General features: G+C 52.3%; 1 protein-coding gene across 15 annotated transcripts in view; it reads left to right on the plus strand.

Moving 5' to 3' along the window:
• TNS3 (tensin 3) overlaps positions 1-23,064 on the plus strand; it is a 227,620-nt gene that overhangs the window by 190,868 nt on the left and 13,688 nt on the right. For 14 of the 15 annotated variants that reach the window (XM_057505348.1, XM_057505350.1, XM_057505352.1 and 11 more), the window contains 6 exons: positions 11,964-12,135; positions 13,108-13,742; positions 14,315-14,401; positions 18,238-18,369; positions 22,003-22,098; positions 22,872-22,949. In XM_057505348.1, coding sequence (XP_057361331.1) covers positions 11,964-12,135; positions 13,108-13,742; positions 14,315-14,401; positions 18,238-18,369; positions 22,003-22,098; positions 22,872-22,949 — 1,200 coding nt within the window. The remainder of the gene's footprint in view (positions 1-11,963; positions 12,136-13,107; positions 13,743-14,314; positions 14,402-18,237; positions 18,370-22,002; positions 22,099-22,871; positions 22,950-23,064) is intronic. The other variant, XM_057505342.1, reaches the window with a different exon arrangement.

Genomic DNA, 23,064 nt, shown 5'->3' on the forward strand with positions numbered 1-23,064 from the left:
TCTGACTTGCACCCCTGTGTTCAGTCTTTAGGCTGAGTGGGGTGGGGGCCAGCTCACCCCTGGGACCCGCTGACACCTCCCCAGTGGGAATATCCTAAGGGCCACTTCCATCCGTGAGGTAGTGATGGGTGACAGGTCAGCTTTCCACTTGGCACCTGCAGTGGGGGTGGGGTGGGGGGGTGAAGAGGGGTTCCCATTGGTGTTCGGTTAGAATGGGACAGGTATTGCCAGAAAGGTATTCTGCCTATAGGCCACTCTTTTGTTTGGCTAGGGTTGGTCCTTTGGCTAGATAAGCAGGCTTTTCCTGGAGTGGATTTTGTCTGGGCCTGTTGATGTTTCCAGGATCTGTGAGTGGCTGTGAGGATGTGCAATGTCCTTCTTCGCTTCCCAGGATTCCCAGGCAGTCGCATCCCTTTCCATCTGTTGGAGTCCTGCGTGCTTGTGGTCATGTGCATCCAGGGTGTGGTTGTACGAGTGAGGACCTGGGAGGCATGGCACTATGCCATCTTGGCTGGAACCACAAGTTGCCAGCCTGTTTTTAGCATTGCTAATTTAGTAAACATTCACTGTACAAACTAACTGTGTGCTGAGAAGCTGTGGAAACCAAGGTGAAGTGGGGACTTTGCCAGCTAGCTGGGGAAGTAACCCACAGACACCAAAAGGTGCAGTAAGGGCACAGCAGATAAATCACAAAGTTGGTGAGGAAGAGGACTTAGTGGAGAGCCTTCCATAGTCAACCCTTGTGCAGAGTGGGAAGCCTTTAGCTTGGGATGGTGTCCTTTTTCCAGGGCGGCTGGGATTGAGGTGGAACATGGGCAGAGTTCTATAATAAAAATCTAAAAACAAAAGAGTATCTATTGCTACTTTACCACTGAGGAACTTGCTAAGAGGCAGAAGGGAAGGTGCATTCCTAAGGCCATAGCCCCAGAAGGAAAACAGACGTTTCTGGAAGACAGTCTTACTTTTCATCTTCTGGGTAGAGGCAGGAGTGATGCCTGATGGTCATCTTGTGGGTGACCACAGGGTAGAGACCCCTTGATGACCAGCTCTCTGGAGCATGCCTCACCAGTTGGCTTATTTGGGCAGGGGTGCATCAGCTCACACAGCCCCAAGGTCAGGGGCATCACTGTTCGGCTCTGGCCGTGCCTTGGAGACCTGGTCCTTGGTCTCCGTCTCTTGGCTCTGCATCCTCTGGGAGAGTTTCCTGCTCAGAGACAGGTTTTGTCCTTGAGGGGGCATGCCATGCCGGCTCAGGTCACCCTGAGAATGAGAGTGGTTCTCTGGCATTCAGTCCAGGTATGTGGATTGTCAGAAATGTGGCTCTGAGAACAGGGTCTTGGGGAATAGAAAGATGAAGCCACATGAAGCTGTGGCCCCACCTAGACCAGCTACAGGCTGGATTGTGCAGAGCTGTGGTCAGGCTGAGGACAAGGTGCCCACCACAGGGCAAGCGCTCAACAGGCTGTCCCCCTTGCCAGCCCACCAAGGCAGTGATGCCTCAGTGATCAGAAGCAGCCTCACCTCTGAGGAGGCCACATGTGGCCACAGTGAGGGGTACTACTGGTCACTGCACAGTTTGCAGACTGCAGAATAGCCTCTAGGGAGGGGACTGTGGATCTGATGGGGACACAGCCACCAGAAAGGGGCTTTACTTACTGTATGTCTCCTCCATCCTTCAGCCTAAATCTCGCCACCTACATAGGACACCCAGTTTTGTGTCTGTCATGTCCAGACTTTAACAAACTATTTTATTTTCTTCTCTATCTTCTTTCAGTCATAATGCTCCATTCCTGGTGTGTGTGGCTTATTATCATTTCCCACTTTATTTTTGCCCGTTCCAATCTCAGTCCCCAGAGTTTCCCAGGAGGGCTATATCTTGGCTGTCACTGCCTGTCAGCCCCGTTCATGGTGGCCATGTGACATCCGGCTGAGACCTTGCCTGCTGGCACTGAGTGGCTATCTGCTTCTTGCTCCTGGGGCCCTTCTCCATGCCTTCATTTTTTGTCTGTAACACTGTAGTAGTCCTTCCCAGCGGGGCAGACAGAGTCATCCCAGGCTCCTTTCTTCCTGACTCTGGAAACAGTGTGGGCACAAAGGCAGCCTCTTCAGCACGAGGTCACCCACTGTGAACTGCTGCTTAGAAGATGCCTGGGCTCTTTAGCTGAGGAGCCGTCCTCCACTGTGAATTCTGATTTGCTGGTCTTTTTGGAAGAAGGAAATGCATTGTAAAACCAGGTCAGCTGAGTCAATTTTGGGGGAAAAATATTTGATCCTTTGACTGTTTCCTCTTCCCCCTGACAGAGTAAAATTATCTCTTTAGTTCAGTTCCTCTGGGACAGAGGAATCCTGGGAGGGGGAACAAGGAGCAAGCATTTCAAGGATTGCCTGGTTCTGTCTCCTGATGGCCACTTGACATGAGACCATGCCTCTTGCAGAGTGAACCATTTGCTGCAGAATCTGTAGGGTGCTATCAATTAAATAGAATGTCAGTTGTGTTTGGAGCAGTTTTAATGCTTTCAAAGCTTTGCTTGAAGTCCCAGCCAAGTGCCGACTCACTGGGGGTGTCCCAGCAGCCCTGGGGGTCTCTGTATGGTCGGGGCAGGCCCTCTAATGGGGCCTCAGCCTGTGAGCAGGCTCCCAGCCCTGTGCTCCTCTTGGCATCTGTCCCAGCCTTGTCGAACTGCCTCCCTCCAAGGCTTGGAAGGAATGATTGGGAGTGGCCTGTGGTCTCCTCAGAGCCATGCTCCACTCCCCATGCCTATTTGCATTTCTTGTTTCTTGTCATTTTGATCATGGTGGGTGCTTTTCATGTCCTGCTCAGTCAATCCTCCTGATGATCCTGGCGTAGATACAGCTTTTATTATCCTACTGTTTACAGAGAGATTCCATTGCCCCAAATCACACCCCCAGTGCCAGGGCCGAATTGTACCCCTCACGAAAAGTTATGTTGAAGCCATAGCCCCCAGGACCTTAGAACATGACTATGATTGGCAATAGGGTTTTTGCAGACATGATTAAGGTAAAACGAGGTTATAGGGTGGCCTTAATCCCATGTGACTAGCATTCTCATAAGAAGAGGAGATGAGGACACAGATACACAGAGGGACAGCCATGTGAGGGCATGGCACCTATACACCTAAGAGAGGCCTCAGGAGGACCTTCTCTGCCACACCAAGACCTCGGACACCCAGCCCCAGGACTGGGAGGGATAATAGGTATGCATATAAGCTGCCTAGGTGTGGTACTTTGTTACAGCAGCTCCAGCTGACCAATACTCCAGTGTGTGGGAACCAGGATTCTGACCCAGGGAGGCTGGTGCAGGGAAAGGAGCAGGGCTTTGCTGCAGAGCCACGGCCAGGAGCCCAGGCACTGAGGCGGAGCCCTGCTGCAGTGAGCAGGCCACTGGAGCACCCTTCCAGCCCACATGTGCAAAGGCCCTGAAGCTTCCGTGGCATGTGTCCTCCGTAGCAGCATAACCTGACAGGTTGTTTTGGGCCAGGCAAGCCTGTTAAGTACCACGCAGGTAGTAATTACTCATAATATATTGACAATTTATGAAGAAAGCATTTTTTTTTCTGGGGGGAGGGGGAGATGTCTGGTCTGCTCACATCATGAAAATTCAGCTTCAAATACTTGGCAAGGGCAAAGAGCCTCCTCATGTTCCCCAGGAGGTGTAATGAGGCTGAGATTCGAGTGCAGATCTAACAAGGGATTTGTGATACGCTTAAGTTCTCAGGGTGGTTGAGAAGTACTCGGTGAAGATGCGGCCTGGCTGTGGCCCTGGTTTTAGAATCTGAACAGGGATCATCCCTCAGGAACAGACTTCTGGTTTCTGGAGTTAGGGGATACCTGACACTGGCCACCAAGGGCCGCAGTCACTATGTGGGCTGGGCACAGTGGGTGCAGCCCCAAGCATGCCAGAGGTTCTTAGAGGTGAGGCCCTGCAAGGATGTCAGGTCCACGTCCACTAACCTCCCAAAGGAAATGGGGTTTTCCAGGCATAGTGGGCAGTGTCCGAGATTAGAGGCGAGCTTTGCACCCCAGCCCGCGGTTGGACCTGACTTTAAGTCTCTGCGGTGCAGTCGTGCTAGTGGAGAGCCCTCGTCCTGGTTACAGACTCCTCAGGTTCTCCCATCAGCGCTCTTCACTGGGAAAACATCTTTCTTAAAGGCCCGCAGCAAAGCCCAGCATGAATCCCAGGTCCTGCTTCTGAAAGAGAGCCAGATGCTGGGAATTCTGCCATAGGGAAGATGGTGCCGAGGCGGCTGTCCTGTGGACCAGCCCGCTTATGGGACTAGACTTACTATTTCTGGAACCCAGACTTGTAACCAGAGTCAGGGACTCAGCATTGCCATGACACAGGCCTGGCACCTGGCAGAGGCTGTGCCCCTGCCATAGCTTACCTGGGTCAATCTTGGGGTTCCTGCTGTGTGGCTCTGCTCACTGCCATTGGCCCAGGACCTGCCGAGCCGCCTCCCCCTCTGCCTGGAAAACACCTTCTCTGGGTTTTCTCTTTTGGCTCAGCCCAAGGAAGGCTTCCCCAAGGGAGGTTCAAGGCCTCTTCTCTCTGGCACCGTCTCCCCTGTGGCCTGATGCCAACTGGAATCTTGTCTGCCTTGATGCCTCCTGGATGCAGGCAGCTCCGAGGCAAGGATTTTGTATCACTGAGGCTGCTGTTTGCTCTCTGCGGTCTGCATCTTGACTCAGACTGGCCCAGGGCCAAAGGAGGCACATAACTGTGCACGGCAGCCAAAAGGTGGGAACATTCCACGTGTCCATCCACAGATGTGGGAGAATGAAGGCCACCCCACAGTGAGATGGGACTCAGCCTTAACAAGCAAGGAGAGTCAGACACCTACTACAGGGTGGAGGAAAGTTGAGGACATTGTGCTCAGTGAGATAAGCCAGACAAAAGCACAAACCCTGTAGGACTCCACTCATGAGGTCCCTAGAGTGATCAGATTCATAGAGGCAGAGAGTGGGGTGGGGTGCCAGGTGCTGGCAAGGGTACAGGGTGTCAGTGTTTAATGGGGACAGTCTTAGTTTTGCAAGATGACCAGGTTTGTGGAGATGGGTGGTGGGGATGGCTGCCCAACACATGAATGTACCCAGTGCCTTTGAGCTGTGCTCAAAGGTGGTTAGGATGCTGCAGTTCAGTATGTGTGCTTCACCACAATTTTCCCAAAAAGGGAAAAGTAAGAAGGTGCAGAGGGCAGTTCTTCCCTCAGGGTGGGTGTCACGAGGCCTCATCGGCCCCCAGTTTCTCAGCCCTGGGTGGCTCCCTGGTGCCCCTGCTCTGGGCGGTCTCAGGAGTGCTCAGGGCCTCCCCTCAATGCCATTCTACCTTAAAGTCTAACAGAAAAGGAGTGTGTTCTGCTGAGTGCTTGCACCAAAGCCCATTTTGTAATAATTGCATTATTGACAGGTTGGTAAGGGGCTCTGCTGGTCACTTGAGAAACTGCTCTGGCTTTGTGCATCTTAAGGGTAGAAACTACTTTGGAAACACTTCTGTGAAGAAAAAAAAACATTTTCACTGTTTCCACATTAGAATTCTCCCCACCACACCAACTAAATGAGGGGAAATGTGTTTTATTTCCAGCATATTTGAATCAAACCCTCTGAATAGAAATGGGACATCTTCAGACTATAAGGAAAAACAGGTCCCACTTTTAAAGACCTGATTTATCTGCATTTTCTGGTTCTTTGTGTTATGGAGTAAAAGGAAGAAAGTGGTATGATTTTTTTTTTGAAGCAGTAGCTCCTGTTTTAATGTGAACTTTACAGAAGGGTCACCAATCTGTTGACAGACAGAAACCCTGGCTCCAGCGCTGATGGCGTGTTTAGCTCTGGTGAGGGAATGAGAATGCTGGATGCTTCTAGAGGAGAGAGCTGTTCCATCCTGGGGGAGCTTCCCTGGATTGCTGAAAATGGTGATCTTATGCTAGGGAGCACATTCATGTTCCATTATTTTGCCTTTGGAAAGGCAAGACCGCGAAAGCATGTGTTTGCCCATCTGCGGCCCTTCGTCATTCCTTCTGTATTTGTGCAGAGTACACAGACAGGGGTGTGGGACCTCGATTTTCATCAAGAAATGTGTGATGGCATTGCTTTTTCAGTCAGGGTTTTTCACTAGTTAGTTCTCATTGCCTCTGGCTGCCTGCCCACCTGTCCTTCGCTTTCAAGAAAGTTGGTTAAATGTCCTGTTATTCACAGACAGCAGAAGAATTAAAAGGTAACAACTCCTTTAAAAAATCTGTACTATCGAACTTCCCATACAAACTCTTGCTTTTTAAAAATATTACTTTAAATTTGGAACTAAACAGCAAGAAAGGACAGTTTTGTCTCTGACATGTTTTATGTAAACCTCATGGTTACCATAAAGCAAAAATCTAGAGCAGAGACAAAAAAAAAAGTGTATTTCCTGCACAAATCACCGTGGGAAAACACCAATTTACAAAGGCAGAGAGATAAATTTAGAGCTAAACAGCCCCAAGAAGCCATCTCATTTATCCTAATGGGTGGGATTCCTAGACAAAGAGCCTGCAGTCCCAGAGGTTGAGGATGTACCCACCAGGGCACAGGCTGTGGCAGCGACCCCACGTAGACTGGGAGGCCTGTGCCCCTCCCACCAGCCCTGGACTTCACACTTGGAAATACAGTAAAAAAGAGACCAGAGATTCGTAATGTTCCATTTTTAGAAGTCTCAGGTGGAGAAGGGAACTTCCTAGTTAAGTACCTTATCCTAGGGCACCAATAGGAGGGAGGGAGAAAGATGATGAAAAGATGGACCACTGATAGATGATGGATAGATATGAAGAATGTAAATGAGAGATAGGTGATAGACATTCTCACTCAGTTCTAAGCGTTTATTACTAATATGCCTGTTAGGGGCCAAAGGTCAAGACTGACTTTTTAGGTAGTTCAGTGACAAACAAAACTCAAGCTTCTTTTCCCTGGACAGGGGAGTATAACCTTGACCTCAAGTATTTCTGTACCTTTGTAAGATTTTTTTATGCAACAAGGAAGACAGGGAAATGTTGACTTTTTTGTTTTTGATGTCACACACCCTAACTGTTCTTGGGTAAGCTGTGGCTCCTTATCTAAGATCAGAGCTGCCCAGAGGTGGGCCTTGATGTCTGGGTTCACCTTCGCATTCCCTGTCCTTAGCTCCCTCCACGTGAGGACTGCATGCACTGATGGGCAGGCCCTGGCAGACAGGGCCAGCGGCCCAGCCTGTGGCAGAGTGGCTCCCTTCCATCTCTTAGCTTCTAGCTCCGGAGGGTGTAGAGTGGGCAGCTCCCTCCCTCCTGTTAGCTTGGAGCAGAGGAGGTGTAGGAGGAGGGCCGGTGGGCTTTGGAGGCAGATGAGACCCCACTGCCTCCTCATCCCCTCCTGCCATGGCTCAAATGCAAGCATGAAAAAAAGCCTTCTCAAGAAGAGCCAGTGACCCTCTCTCACCCAGAAGGGTTGGAAGGGGAAGCTGAGGGGAGAAGAGTGGGCCTGGATGCCCCAAATCCCTGGCGTATGGAGGGAGCTCTGGTTTCCAAAGGCTGCTGCAGTCTGCATCCCCCACTGGGTGTCAGCAGGTCAGCAGGAACCTGGAAGTAAATGTGAGGATGTGTTGAGGAGGCACAGAAATGCCGCCTTGCCAAGCAGGGCCCTGACCTGCACATGGCTGAAGCAGGGTCTTCGAGGCTCCGAGGCTCCCCCCATGCTGAGGACACATCCTAGAGGGGGGCCGTGGCCCCAGGAAGAAGTCTGACCAGCTGGAGCCTCCCACGTATTTGGTTTAGAACCAACATTGGGGCCGAGGTGAAGGAGAGCCTGCCTGACACACGCTCACTCGGGCAGCCTCAGAGCCAACAGCCCTATGGTGGTCACCTGCAGGGCCTCCTCGTAGGCAGGAAATTGCACCTGCTCAATCATCATCACAGTGCCCCTGGGCCACCTCCAGCATCCAGAGCTAAGAAGACAGGAGCCTGACCCGCAGAACAGACAGTCAGGCCCTCTGGCAGCGCCCTTTTAAAAATGCCATGTGTGGTTTGCCTGTGACCAGCAAAGGTGCAAGGTGAACAAAGACAGCCACAGTGCATTCTCCTGCCCTTACTGTGTGCATGTTTCTGAAAGGACGTGAGCCCCGGCAGAAGGCTTTGCAGGTCTGACACATGTAACCTATCAGGTGGTCAACGTCCTCCACCTTGTGGGTTCCTGTTCTTATACTCTCCCAGCAGGGACAATAGCCAGCACCCCACTTCTCTGGACTTGAAGGGCATGGCCTTGTTTCCCTAAAGGGGAGGCATCCTAGTGGATGGGTGGTGGGGTCCCCCAGCTGAATGGTGGGTGCATTTAGCTCCTGCATCTTAGAGTGCATGGAGGGCCTGGCTCTGCAGAGCTGTGGCCAGGAGGCTGGTGTCTATGCTCCAAGGTCCTCGGCTGCCCTTTCCCCAGATGAAGGGTTAAGTCCTGTCACTCCAGGCAGGGGCTCTACCACTGGAGGGAACGGAACCCAGCCATGTGCTCCAGAGTTGGCGCTGGGTTATAAACAAAGCCACTTTTCCTGGGAAGTGCTGCCCTTGCTGTTTTCTGGGACAGGAAACGTCGTACAAAACGGGATCTTACTTTCCTTCCCCTTTGGTGAGATTCTCAGGCAACATGTGAGTGGGGCATGGGATTCCTGAGATCTTTGCGGCTCTGGGACTTGGGGAACACGCTGCCCCTTATGGCTGCACAGCGACCACGAAGAGCAGTGGCAGCCGTGGCAATCATCATGGGAGTCGGGGCTTCATACAGAGCTCAGCGGCTTGTGTGAACATTTCAATGCTCAGGCAGCCTAAAGCGGGCACACTAGGCTTGGCTGATGCCCACCATTTTAATTCTAGAGTTCTGTGCTTCTCCTGGGCCTGGGATCCTGGGCACTGATCAGCACCTCCACTCCCCACTCCTTGAATCCAGCCCCCAAGCTGTACTTCTACATTACCTTTACTTTTAGCCATTGAGTGTTTGCTGACTCGTTTATGAATTCATAGCATGAGTGACTTACAGCTCTCAGCTGCCAACTCAGTGCTGAGGGCTCAGCAGTGAATAGTGGAGGCACTCCTGCCTGCAGAGCACAGGGCCTGTGGATGAACGGTGGCCTCCTGTTGCACCTACTCAGTCTACCAGAATCCCATACATCTTTCCAGGCTTCCACCAAGTGCTGCTTCCTCTAGGAAGCCTTCCAGCTTCCCTTAGACAGAAACGCTTCCTCCTCCGTGCTCCTCCATGTGTTACTAACCCCGTCTCCTTATTCTGACAAAATGCTGACATGTACGCAGCGTCTGTCACCATGTCGACAGGTCACTGTTACTCAGAAACACATCTTAGGTGGACAATGAATACAGGCAAACATAACTGAAGCTGTTATCCTCCTACCAAGAGAGGACTGTGGGTGTGGCGGGACGATCTGAAACACGGTGCGTCTTTGCTTTTCTGTCCCAGCGTCATTTAAATGATTGAAGGGTGGGCCTTGAAGACCACCCACTCGGTTGATCAATTGAACAAACACCTGTTTTAGAGCACTCACTGTGGAGTGCCATGCTCTGTGAGGGGCAGGGGCACGATTCTGAGTAGGACACCCTCATCTGCTTTTGGAGTTTCTGGGAGTATGTGGCAGGGGCCAGGCGTGTGGACCTATGGAGATGATGACACTCACCAAGCCCACTCCAGGGTCACGGAGCAGCAGCCCTGGGGGTGGCTGGGGGACAGTGCCCCTCCCCAGGGCTACCTGTGCTTTGTATGGAGCATTAGCACCAGGTTTTGCTATGAAGGAAGGTTTTCTAAATGCTTAAAAAATTAGCCCTGAAATTGGCTCCTACCCTCCCCCCAATTGGACAAGCTGCTGTGTTTAATATTGTCTGTGATTTTCACAAGTTTGACTATTAAAGACTGTGTGGTTTTCTCCCTTCTACTACTCCTTAGATTTCATGCCTTTTTTTAAATGTGTGTCTTGATTTTCTCAGTCTGCTTTGGGAAATTCTCAGCAAATGTCTCTTCTGATGTTGCTTCTGCCTCATTCCATTTGTACCTTCTTGGGTGCCCGTGACCCGCATGGTGTCCCACGCACCCTGATGCCCTTCAGTGTGTCCCCACCCGCTCCCCACCATGTGCTGCTGGCCACGTGCTTTGCTCTGACCTGCCACCCAGTTAATCTTCATCTGCTGACAAAGTCATTCGCCTAATGCTTAGTTTCATTAGTTGTGTTCTTGAGTTCTAGGGTTCCTGTCTGATCACTCTCAGTGGCTCCAGGGCTCTAGTGAAATTCTCTTTCTTTTCTTATATTATCAGAACCATTTTCAGTTCAGTTATTTTAAAGTCTTTTAACTCCAATGTTGTATCAGTTGTGGGTGTTTTTCCTGTCTTTTTTTTTCTGGGTCTTAGTTTTCATTTCCTTGTTCTGTTACCTGGCATGCCTGATCAGTTTTTCTTCTTAAGTATTTGATATTGAGTACAAAAAATTGCATATAGATGGTTAGATAAATAGATGAGTGGATGGGTGGCAGGATGGATAGAAGGATGGACGGACGGAGGAGAGGAATAGATAGATAGATAGATATAGACTTGATAGAGTGATGGATGGATAGGTGGAGGCCAGCTCTGGGTGCAGGATTCCCCAGCGACAGTATGACTTCCTCGCAGGCTGACTGTGCAGATCCTGTCAGGGCTGAACTCTTTCCGGTGCTGCCCTCATAGACTGCAGCCCTTAGGGACCTCATCTGGAATCTTGGCAGCATTTGCAAGGGCCTCTCCTCCCAGTTAGTGCCTTGGGCTTCTGAGTTTTGTTTCCCAGCCCCACCGTGACACTCCCAGGTCCTTGCTTATCTTCTGGCTTCTCAGCAGCTATCTCTGCCCTGGTTACACATGTCCGGCCCTCTATCTCTGAGCTCAGGAGTCAGAGATACTTGAGGGGAGATTGTGCCCACAATGTCTAACTAATGGCTCTGCATCTCTTGGCTCTGAGTCCGTGTGGCCTGGGTAGCTCTGAACCCCAGTTTTATCTCCCCAGAACAGTGGGGCTCCACAGCCCCGAGCATGTGCTGATGTCAGCCTCTGCGCTCTGTGCTCCCAGGTGGTTCTATGCTGTGGGAGAAATTGCTGCTGGTGCCTGGCCTGCCCCCGGGTTGTTCCCCCTCCCAGACTGAGTAGATGAGTAGCATGGAATGTTTAGCTTTATTATTCTCTTATTGGTCCCCCCTTTTTAAAGCAGAAAGCAAAATAACCTGTAGTTCTCACATCATCATTTTGCTGACCATGGTAGATCCCTCCAGTTATTAAAACTTAGTTTTAAAAAAAGGCAAGGTTTTTAAAATATCCAGAAATAAAGAAAATGCCAGGCCAGAAGCAGAACAGACGTTTGGTCACTGAAATGTGTGAAATTCTGTGGAATGTGCGGGCCTGGCATCAGGCAGGATTTCAGGGCCCTCGGCTTCTCCTTCCCTGGGGCTCTCCCAGGGTGGTCTCTGCACCTCGAGGGGGCAGGGCTGTGCTGGAGGCGGGAAGTGTTCGTGGGCAGCCCGGGGTGGGAGCTGGGCCGGCAACTCGGGACACGTGGAGGTACCGTGTCCACCCAGCCCGCAGCCACGGGGCCCGCACTTTCAGGGACGTAGGGCTTGTCTGCGGAAACTCTCCCAGTGGTTGCCGGGGGAGGCCTTGCCCTTCCTAAAGGGACACAGCTCACATTGTCAGCATGGTCAGTAAATCTGAGTGAACTGGTCTTCAGGTGGGACATTGTGCTTCCTCGCCAGCACCAGCAGCCTGCGTAGTGACGACACGAGGTGTTGAAGGCTGTGATGGGGGACTGAAGTCCCTCGCGTTTTAGAAGTGGTGCCTGCCTCTGCTGACGTGACTGTACTGCAACCACAGAGCAGGCCGAGGTGGTGCCTCCTTGGCCCTGTAACCCTGTCTCTGTTCTTGTTTCCTCACTTCAGAACCTCGAGGCTGCCCTGGGATCCTCGATCACTCCGTGGGGATGTCAGAGGGCCCTGGGGGACCCAAGCCCGCGGCGCTCCGGGCTGACATGCCCACAGTAGCCTCCTTCCAGCGGTCATTCGCGTCGTCCTGCACGATTTCCAGCAACGGCCCCGGGCAGCGGAGGGAGAGGTAGGAAGGGGCTCTTGGACGTAGCCCATGACACTCTGATGGCCCCAAATGGGGGCAGGACCAGGGAGGCCTGCCCTGTGATTGGCAGCAGTCACTCTTCCAAGATGTAATCTCAAATAAAAACTCCTGAGGCAGAGCATGCAGGAAAGCTTCTGCAAGTGGAGGCCAGTAGCAGTGGGCAGTTAAGGACCAGGTGTCCGTAAAAGTGTGTTCTGAGCCGGGCTGAGTGGGGGTGCACGGGGCTGGGGCACACACTGAGGTGGTAGGGTGGGAGGGCAGACAGAGCTGCTTTCAGGGCGTGGAATCAGCACTGGTGTTTGGGAAAGCGTAGGCCCACCCCCTTGGTGGTGCTGGGAGGACAGGAAGGAGGGGCTGCAGACAGAGAGAAATGTCCTGTTTCTGCTTCACAAGGGCGTGCCATTGAGCGAATACATATGCCTGAGGTAGGAATAATGTCTTGGGGTTTTTACCTCTATGTGTCACGTTGCTCTCTAGTTAACACCTTTAATTCCACCTCCTTTCCCTTAAGAAAAGGAGGTGTATGTGTCTCATCTAAGGATTTGGCATCACCCACTGAGCAAATAAGTGCTACTTAAATAAGTATATGTGATTTGGTGGTTTGTTAGCTGTCCCTGTATTCCTAACTGTGGGGTGATTTCTGATACTCTTACTATCGGAATTTGCTATTTCCTTTATGGCATCAGGAGAAGAAGTAGAGCATGGTAGGCTGAGGAGGCAGGGGGAGTTCCTCAGCCCGGAGGGCTGCCCGGGTCCCTAAGCAGTGGGTTAGCATCGGGTGAGTTCTGACATGGCAGGCTGGAAAGGCAGGCCTGCTGATGTTTGGGGGGATGTCGCGAGCTGCCAGGCATCCTCAGCTTCCCATCCCTCCCTCCACCATCCTGGAATGGTTGCTAATCTTGAGGTGTCTCCTGGGATGTGGCCTGTTCTCTGACTGCATTGCCCCTTGAACAGCGTTTCCTGTGCCGAGCACCAGTGGGTGGAGACCAGCCCCAAGTCCACGCTGACGCTGCTGGGGAGCAGCCGGCCTGCAGAAAGCCTCCTCAGTGATGGCGAGTTCCCGGGCCCTGGCAAGGATGGCCCTGGGCGACCCCTTGGCCCACCTACCGAGCTCCAGGCCTCTTTTCACAACCATGAGCTGTCAGTGGCAGAGCTGCCCGAGGCCCTGGGCTCCCCGAGTGGCCAGGCCTTCCTGAACTTCAGCGCAGCCTCCGTGGGAAGCAGCCTTCCGCCTGGGGACGACCCGGGGGCCATGCTGGCTCATTCCCACGGAGTGGCCCAGGTCCCCGGTGCCCCGCGGACAGCAGCTGCTGCCGACAGCAGCTTCCTGCCCCACAGCTTTCTCACGGTGTCGCCTGGACACGGTGGCCACCACAGTCCGGTCCTGCAGGCCCAGGGGCCAAGCCTGCCTGGGCAGCCGCCCCTTCCTGAAAAGAAGCGGGCCTCAGAGGGCGAGCGCTCTTTTGGATCGGTGTCCCCATCCTCCAGCGGCTTCTCCAGCCCCCACAGCGGGAGCACCATGAGCATTCCTTTCCCAAGCGTGCTCCCAGACTTTTCCAAGGCTTCGGAGGCAGCAGCACCTTCTCCAGGTAGGTGTGTTCATGTGAAAGGAGGGGCCCGCGGTCGCCGTGGGTGTGGAGCAGAGCTGGGCACCTGGAAAGCAACATTCAGAGCGGCCAGATGGCCTTTCCCAAAGCAAACAACCAGTGCCGAGCTCAGTGCAGCGCCAGCCTGCCCCTGTCCACAGCAAGTTCATCTCCGCCGCACGAACGCGGTGCCTGCGGTGCTTCTGTTCTTGCTCCCACTTGGAATCATCGGTCCTCAAAAATGACTATATTTTTTATTTACATGAACTCATTCAAAACAATTTTGAAATATTTCAAATGTCTAAGAATAAGACCCACATGGGTGGAGCCACGCCGCCCTCGCTGTCTGTCTGTTCCTGTCGCTGGCGTGGGTGCAGGGCACTGGCCATGCCCTGTGGTGTGCTCTGATGCGGCTGCTCCCAGCCTGGTGGTTCCTGCACAGTGAGAGAACACCTTCCCCAGAATGCCCACCATCGCTTCTGCTCCCGGGGTTGGACTTTGAACTTCTAGTTCCTGGGAAGTGAGCAGATGCAGTGAGACCTCAACAGTTACTGTTTTAAAATTCCATTTTGCAGATAACCCAGGTGAAAAGCAAGTGTCTGTGAACTTTGTCCAAGACACATCCAAGTTCTGGTACAAGGCGGACATCTCCAGAGAACAAGGTGCGTGGGCAGGACAAGGGACCCTGAGGTGGGTACGTCCCAGAGACAGGATGAGTTAGAGCAAAGCCTACATTTTGTCACACACCTCAAGGAAAACACTCCCACCTTTCAGCTGCTATAGGAAAATCTTGGTCCTAAGAAAGGAACCGGGGAGGGATGGGCACTGGCGGCCATGAGCATTCTAGCCATAGGGTGTGATTTTTACCAGTCACTGCTTAGCTGGCATTGCAGGTGGGACTGTAGATTGTCACAAGAAGTCACTCTTCATGTCCCCATCCAGGGCCGAGGGGCATGGGGCAAGGGTCAGGAGGAAGGTCAAAGTGTCTGTGGTGGCATCACATCTGCATACCTGTGTTTGTCACATAGGAAAGACAAGCAGTCAGTAATAGGACCTGTGATGCAGTTAGCTGCATGCCTCACATGCACGCCACACGGAGTCTGTGGGTGTACGTGGTCAGCCTCATGGCAGCTGAAATCATTAATATTTTTGAGCAACTAAGTTAAGGGTCGCTTTTTAACAGAAGACGAATAGGTGTCCAAGAGACAGGCTGGTGAGCCTTGTGTGGTGGTCTGTCCTGGGAAACCCCTCAGGCAAAGCTGCCGAGCCATCAGCAGAATTCATGGGGTTCCTGCTACGTGGTGGTCTCCCCACATGTAACTGGCCAGGGAGACTGGAACCCCCCAGCCATGACACCCTGAAATGAAAGCTCCCCAGGGGCTGCCTGGGGGGTGCCGGGGTGAGACAGGGTGGCGTGGGTCTGGCAGTGAGGAGCAGTCATGGTGCTGGCTGCTCTGTGCCCTGTCGTCTCAGCTGGGAAGAAAATCATCCAACTCTTTCCTAAGGATTAGTTCTCCAAAATGCATGGAGACAAATAGTTAAGTGGCTGAAAAGCAGCGCTGACCCATGTTCTCATTGAAATTCTTGTGTTTAATTAAGTAGATAATAAAAATGGTAAGAATGTGCCTTTCTTCCCATGAGCTCAATGAACCTATTGTCATTTTTATGGAAGTGGGGAGCCCGTGGCCTGGAGAAACCTCTTATTTCCTGAATCAGCCTTTGTGTGAAGTTGCTCCCTGTGGCTCCGGGCTCTGCGGTGCTCCCTCCTCCTGCCTCCCTGCTCCTGGCTCCGGAGTCCCCATGATTGTGGCAGTAGCCTCAGTCGCCTGACAGACTGTGAGGGGTGCTTGTGAAGCACAGTGTTCCAGAAGATTCCGTGTGGGCCCTCCTACTCTGTCAGCTCAGCCTCCTAGACCAGGGTGATGGCCTGGGCTGCCTGCTGCTCTGAACTACCAGGCGCCCGCTTTGGAAGCCGGCTGGCTTGGTGGTTGTGTACCAGGTGATTCCCGCAGTGGGAGGTGTTGAAGCTGGGGCTTTGGGGAGAGGGTCTATGGGGGAGGTGCCCCTGTGGTGACACCCAGTAGGTGCACAAGGGGCGGTAGGTGTTACTGTTGTCATTTATCTAATGTAGCCACAGTTAAAACATAGCCAAACATTTGTCTAACTTAGCCGCACTTCTTTTTGGGTGGACTCCACCTCAGAATAGCTGGTGTGTGTGTATTGGGTGTTGATCTTTCCAGATGAACTCTGAAAAATGTGGCTTCCCCTCTTTTCTGGATATTGTGTAAGGAGGACGCCTACTCAGACTGACAGTCCTTCAGGGGCATCAACCTCTCCAGGTGTCAGGGAGCTGCCCATGGGCTCCGTTTTTCTTTTCTGTTTTTCTCTATGAATTTGACTGTTCTTAGCACCTCACAAGTGGACCATTTTGTTTTGTTTTAACTGTCTGAATGTGCCTTTTCCTGGAAAAGCTACAGTGGAATTCCAGGGAGATGGAAGAGGAAGAGAAACCAAACCAGATACAGCCTCTTTTGGAGCGTAGCTGGCCATGTGTTATTATGACAGGGTTAATTTCTTGGGACTTTTCTAAGGTGAACATAAACATACCTCAGGAGGAAAAAGGGCCCCCAGTAAAATAGAAGTTAAATACGGTTGTTCAGGAGGCACTGTTCAGGCCTCTGCTCCTCTGCAGGGAGCCAGGTGAGGTTGTGGCCACTGCCCTCACCGCCTCCGGAAGGGGAATGCGGACCCTGGCAGGACACGTGCCAGAGCCTGTTCTCAGGCTGTGCATTTCCCAGCTCCCATCTGCTCTGAACAACGAGTCTGACATCGTCCTCAGGCTTCCCTCGTCAGCCCTAGAGCCTGGGGCAGGCCTGGGAGGAGACACCGGGCCCGGCAGACCGCCTCCCTCTGCTGTGCAGTGATTTCCCAGAGAGTGAGGCCTGCGAGGCTGGGCACGTGTTTCTACCAGAGTGAAGTAAAATCATGACTTAAAAGGAAAAAGCTCATTGAGGTATATCACAGCTGAGAAAATATAACTTCTGTGAGGGATCTTCTCTCTTACTTTTGAAAAATAATGCATGTTCAGCCCCCAAATTTAGAAAACAGGCCACGAGGAAAATCTTGCGGTACCTACGGTGCCCACTGTGGGGGCCCTGGGACCCAGCCCCGCCCAGCCCCCTCTGGCCCTGGCACAGTGTGGATGGGCAGCAGCGGCAGGTGGAGAGCAGGCCCCCGAGTACAGTTCACAGGCTGCTGCCCCATAACCTGTCCTGTGTGGGGCACCGGGGTTGTACCACAGAGCATATGTGGGAGAAACCCTCTCTTCCATCCTTGGCCACACCAAGGCCACGCCTGCGGCAGCCGGGCAGAAGTGGGGCTACAGCTGGCCAAGGGCCCCCAGGAGCCAGGCCCTGAGGAGCCCTGGCCTCCCTCCACTCCAGGCTTCATCCTGACCCACTCCAGACTGGACATTGGGCCCCACAGAGAAGGACATTCCCATGGCTATAATTTTGTAATTCTTTATACTTGAAGTCCCTTGTCTTCTCTCTCTTTATTTTTATAAAGTAGAAACAAAATTCTGGAGTGTTTTCCAGGTACTGAGAGGACTCCTGCTGGAGCGTGGCAGCCTCAGGCTGAGGTTCCTGTCACGGGAACCCAGCCCCCTAACCTTCCAGTGCTGTGAGCACGGGAGCTGGTGGTGCCAGATTTTTATTGTAAAGGGTAGGGATTTTCTTTTCCAAGCAATAGCCACCCCCCACCTCCCAGCCTCACCTAGGGAATCTGGGGGACCGCTGTGCCAGGCTTAGCTGTCAGCTCTGACCAGTGTTGGAGACCAGGCTGGGACCCTCTGCCAGAGCCACGGGGCAGATGGCTGCCTATGCCCACATCTTTGTCATCCCGAGAGGCAAACCTGGACGTTATATTAAATATTCAGGAACCTTTTGGTGCATCCTTTCTATCTTCAGAAAGTGTGACTGGAAACCTCTTAGCTTCTCCTCTGCTGGAAGTGCATGCTTTCTAACATCTCTAAGAAATAGGCCATGCAGGGAGTCTGCACCAGGCAGGCCATGGGGAGAATGGGAGAGCCTTCTGCATTGCTTCCTATGCTGCCACGTGGTGGGCATTGGTACCTGGCCTCCGTGTCCTGGGCTGTCCGGTGGGGGACCTCCTGCAGACCTCTTGGGAGCTGTGGGGTTAAGGGAATCATGTGAGCAGGGGGTACCGGGGGCCTGCGTGATGCACGGGAGGGCCCTCCTGCACTCTCCTATGTCCTTTACAGCCAGGCCCCAGGAAACTAGGTATCATCACAGACCCTTTCCTGAGAGCCCCTCAGCTGCATGGACAGGAGAACACTGGCTCCATTCCTCCTGCCTAGGGGACCCTGGCCCACTCCCACCCACCTGGTTTGCCAGAGGAGTGGGAAGTGTGCTGCCCTGGTCCTAAACAAAGCAGACTGCGTCCCGGTGACACTTGTGTCCCTCTGCTTCTCCTCCAGCCATCGCCATGCTGAAGGACAAGGAGCCTGGCTCATTCATCGTCAGGGACAGCCACTCCTTCCGTGGAGCCTACGGCCTGGCCATGAAGGTGGCCACTCCCCCGCCTTCCGTCTTGCAGCTGAACAAGAAAGGTAGGACCCTGGGCCTTGACCTGATACACTAGTCTGTGGTGCCTGTGGGCTCATGTTTATGCTAAGAAGGTAGTGGATGACTTCTAATAGTACTCAGGATTTCTTCTCAGGATTTAGTGTTCAGGTACATTCTGCAAATACTGTCTTCGTTCAAGAAAGATGATTAATTGTTTTTAAATTCTTTTTCTTTATTGCTTTGAATGGATAACCCATTCCATTGTTTAGATGTTAGAACTGAACAAGGCCTCTGTCCTTCTCACTCCCATTGTCAGCCTGTCTGCCTCAGTCCCCTCAGCCTTTCTTGGCTGACCATCTATGATAAATTCCTGTGTGTCTCACTGTTTATCCAGAGCATGCAAATATGCATTTTTCCTTTTTTCTTATGTAAGAAAATTCTTACATAATTTTGCACACGCACAATTCTGCACCTGCGCCCGGAGTATGTTAGTGGGTCGACAGCAATGCTGTGTAGGCCTGGAGTCACTAAGTTACCCCTCCCATGGTGAAGGACAGCACCTCCTCAGCCACAGAGTGACAAATACTAACATGTATGCAAATCACTTACTCTTTTGCATGCTTTTTGTGATGAACATAACCACATATGGACAATTTTGGGACACCCACCTGCACAGGTAAATGTTAGGAAGCAAACAGGCATATCTACTCACAACCCAGGAGGCAACCTTGTGGGGAAGCCACTGCACGCCCCTTCCTGTGTGGCAATCCACCACCACCGTTATTTTATTGGTATTTCAGCGATCCCAGATTTGGCTATGGGAGGCCTTTCCAGCTGGCCCCGAGTGCTGACGTTCCCCTGTCATCCAGGAGCACGTCCAGCTGTCTGAGCCAGCAAGCATGCCTTGGGCTCACTTTGTACCTTCCCTGCCCTGTCCGTTCTCCTGGCTCTGCTTACTGAGGAACAGTGTCCAGAGTCCAAGATGCAGTCGCTAGGGGTGCACTTTGCTGTCAAGAGCATCGCTGCTTCTCTCCAGTGACCAGAGCTAGGGACTGTGCCATCTCTAAAAATTCATGAGCTCATGCTGAGGGTGCCACTCACAGACAGGATCACACAGTCCTTCCTCGCTGTCTCCTCAGTGACACGCTCTGTGCCCAGCTCCATCAGTATTACTGCTCCTTCCCAATCTCCTAATATATGCAGAGCAGTTCCAATTACCACACAGTGCCATTGCAATAAGAAGCCTACTAAGCAAGAGGCAGAGTCAAAGCCTTTTTTATATTAACCCCTGGAGTTCGGAAACCCTAAACCTTGTAGTTTTGCCCATTTTCAACTTTATGTAAGAAAACTAATAAATACATATTCCGTGGGGCCTACTCTGTTCCCCACTGTAGGACTGATTCTCTTTCTAAGACAGCTCGCAGCCACTGCTGTCTTCTGTTGCTGACAGCTTTCCGTGGAGTGAATTGTTGCTGTCTGTTTCTGTTCTCCTGCTGGGGGACACTTGGTTTCATTTATTCTGATTTTGTTTCCACGTTAGTCTGCCCATTTTGCTTATTTTGCCACCATGCCACAGACCCACCCGAACGAAAGGAAAAAGATTCTTTTTCCCTACTTGGAGCAGCCACCTGGCTCATCTTGTGGGCACCTGGGAGCACGAGAAATGGGGAAACCAAATAAGCCCAGGTTCTGAGCTCAATTGTGTTTAAAGAACAAAATAATATTCCTCCACTTCACTCCTGTCGGTGCCCAATTCCTAAGAGGATTTACCCCAGTCCTTGGTGGAACCTCTGTTTAAAGCTTCCTGGAGAAAATTGCCTTGAAGAATCTGAGATCTGGTTGTCAAGGTGTTAGGCCTCAGGCATGGCTGAGGGCTTATCAGGAACCCTGGATGGTCTGTTTTGGCAAAGGTATGGTTGGGTGGAGGGAAAGCGCAGGGGTGAAGCTGGGAAGAGCCATGTGACTCAGAGCACAGACCCCCACATCCCTGGGGTGGTTGCTTTGTGGAGGTGAAAGAGGAGATGGCTTGTGTAGAGCAGGTAGAACAGGTAAGCCTTGGAAGGTGGAAAGGCCCAAGAGCACCCAGAATTCCATCCTCCGCAAACACTCAATTGCTTCAGAGGGGAAACTGGACTTTGGCAGCTGCACAGCCAAATCAGGCCCGCCTGGAGGATCTTCGGCATCCGGTCTTACTTGGAAACATGCTGAATGATGACTGGAGCAGAAAACGTCTCAGGATGGAGCATCTGTGGGTGCATGCAGACAAGGGATCCCTGTGGGAGGGTAGGAATGTGTGCAGGGCAGCTTCTGGGCGCCTGGCTCCATTCAGAGTTTTTAAGCAATGTTCCCCAGGGTTTTTCCTGTAGGCATTATCTCTTTGGAAATCAGGTGGTCGTGCATGGCTGTTCCCACCCTGAGGCATGCACGCCACCTCTCAGGCCCCCATTGACTCCGCCATAAGAGGAAGGTAATCTGTGGAGGATGTTAGAATGACAGGCTTCTGGAAGCCCTCTGCTGGGGCACAGCATAGCTGCTGTGTTTTCACCCAGCCCCTGGATATGGCATTTGAATTTCACTCCAAGGGCAGATGTGAGTAGAAAGTTGGGCAAACTAGGAGAGAGCCCAGAGGACCACCCTCCCTCCCCTGGTGCCCAGGATGGGGAGGTGGCCGGTGTATGGGTGGGAGACATGTGACCCACCGGCTGGGCTTCCCGTTGACTCACTCTCACCACTGGAGTCCAGACCATACTTGTGTCTCCCACAACTGAATGGCAAAATGTTCTTTTCGGCATTTTGATGCAATTCAGCCTTTTGTGGAATCCGATTATTTCCTTTGCTGCCAGCATTGTTGCCCCTGCAAAAGGCTGACACTGATATTGTAACATCCTTCACTGTTGGTTATAAGCATCATTTGGGAGCCAACAATGAGCAAGGTGTAGGGTCCAAACCCAACTCCAGCAGGTCTTGCTTGTTGGGTGGCTTCCAATATCAGAAATGTTAGAAGCCACAGCAGACAGGTTCCCACAGAGTGCTCAGGGGGCTTGGCTGCTGGACTTGTAACTAGGGAGCTGTGACTTCTCTCTCTTATGTTTGTTTTTTATTTGCATGTTCTATCCTCAGACAGTTGCCACCGGGGGTTTTCTGTGATGCACCTTCTCTTTGGTTTCATGGGCTGGCACAGACACAGATGTTCTGTTTGGTGGCCATGGGATGGAAGGCTGCTCATGTGCAGCTGAGGCTTCTGTCCCGCAGGCATGTGCTCCTGGGCCTGGCCAGATCTTACCCAGAACACTGGCATCTTGGCTCTCTTCTGGGATGCCTTCCTGGGCACCATCTGCCTCTCTGGTCTGTCTTCTTAGGAGGGGCAGGAGCTGGAGACTCACACTATTTCTTGGCTGGTGATGCGCCCTCTGCCTGGGGATCCCTGCAGAATGTCTGAGGGTCTCTATAGGACCCCTGCACCCCAGGCGTGATGGCTGGCAGTTCCTCAGCTGGCTGTTCTGCCACTCCACCACATTTCTGGACAGTCTGGGCGGCCGGCCTACTGCAGTGGCTGGATGCCTGCCACAGCGAGGCCGTCTCTGAGCAGCTGTTCCCTGTAACTGCTCCTCCTCTCTCATCCTCCCTTGTTCTAATATTTAAAAATTCTTTTTTCCCTTTTAAATCTCTTACTACAGCTGGAGATTTGGCCAATGAGCTCGTTCGGCATTTTTTGATTGAGTGTACCCCAAGGGGAGTGCGGTTGAAGGGGTGCTCAAATGAACCCTACTTCGGTAAGTGGCTGAGAGCTTGCACGGACACCCTGCTTGCCACTGGGGTCAGCCCGGCACTCCGTGCTGTGTCACTCATGAGCGTTTACTATGAGTCCCCAGTTCTGATTTCCTGAGTTATTCAGGTGAGAGCCTGAATTATGTCTAAAATACACTACATACAAAATTCATCCTAAAAGCTTTCTCAAAACCAATCAAACAAAAAGCACAGTGGTGGGGCTGGGAATGCAGGTGTCAGCAATGGTGCCCTCTGGCCAGCAGGCAGATGCATGTGCCGAGATTGTAGCCTGAGTGTGGCCCCATCCGAGGGGATGGGGGGTCATGGGACACCCCCCCCAGATGGTGCCCTTCCTCTCCGGCGAGACAGGAGCCTTCCTGGCCTTGCAGGCTTGGGAAGAGCCTGTGAGCTCACCTGGCAAGTATGCCGCGAAGCATGGCACATCCTGGCCTTTAGGGGCACCTTTTGGGGATGGTGGAGGTGGTTCAGTTGGAGCCACCTCAGGCTCAGCGAGCTGTGTGATTTATTCTGTATAAATTGGTATAGATGTGTGTTTGCTGGGAATCATCTGCAGTTCCCAACACCTGCCTCTTAGCTGTTTTTCTGAACTTGCTGCTTTACTGAAGTTTTGTCCAAAGCCCTACAGTAATGGAGCATGTTTGTTGCTAAAAATATAAGGGCTCACCCTCTGCAACAGCTTCCTTTCAGGGGGTAAACTGGCTGAAAAGCGCGTATCCAGGTCCATGTTAACTCTGACTTGCTGTGTGTCTGTCGGCAGGGAGCCTGACGGCTCTGGTGTGTCAGCATTCCATCACGCCCTTGGCCTTACCCTGCAAACTGCTCATTCCGGACAGAGGTATGCTTCAGGTCCTCGGGGCAGCACGGTGTCCTGCACACCAGGGACGGGGATCTGTAAAGGTCCATTGAGAAAAATCGGACCAGAAGTCTGTTTCTGTCGTGTACTCTGTGGG

The sequence above is a fragment of the Manis pentadactyla genome, chromosome 7 (assembly GCF_030020395.1).
Source record: "Manis pentadactyla isolate mManPen7 chromosome 7, mManPen7.hap1, whole genome shotgun sequence".
NCBI lineage: Eukaryota > Metazoa > Chordata > Mammalia > Pholidota > Manidae > Manis > Manis pentadactyla.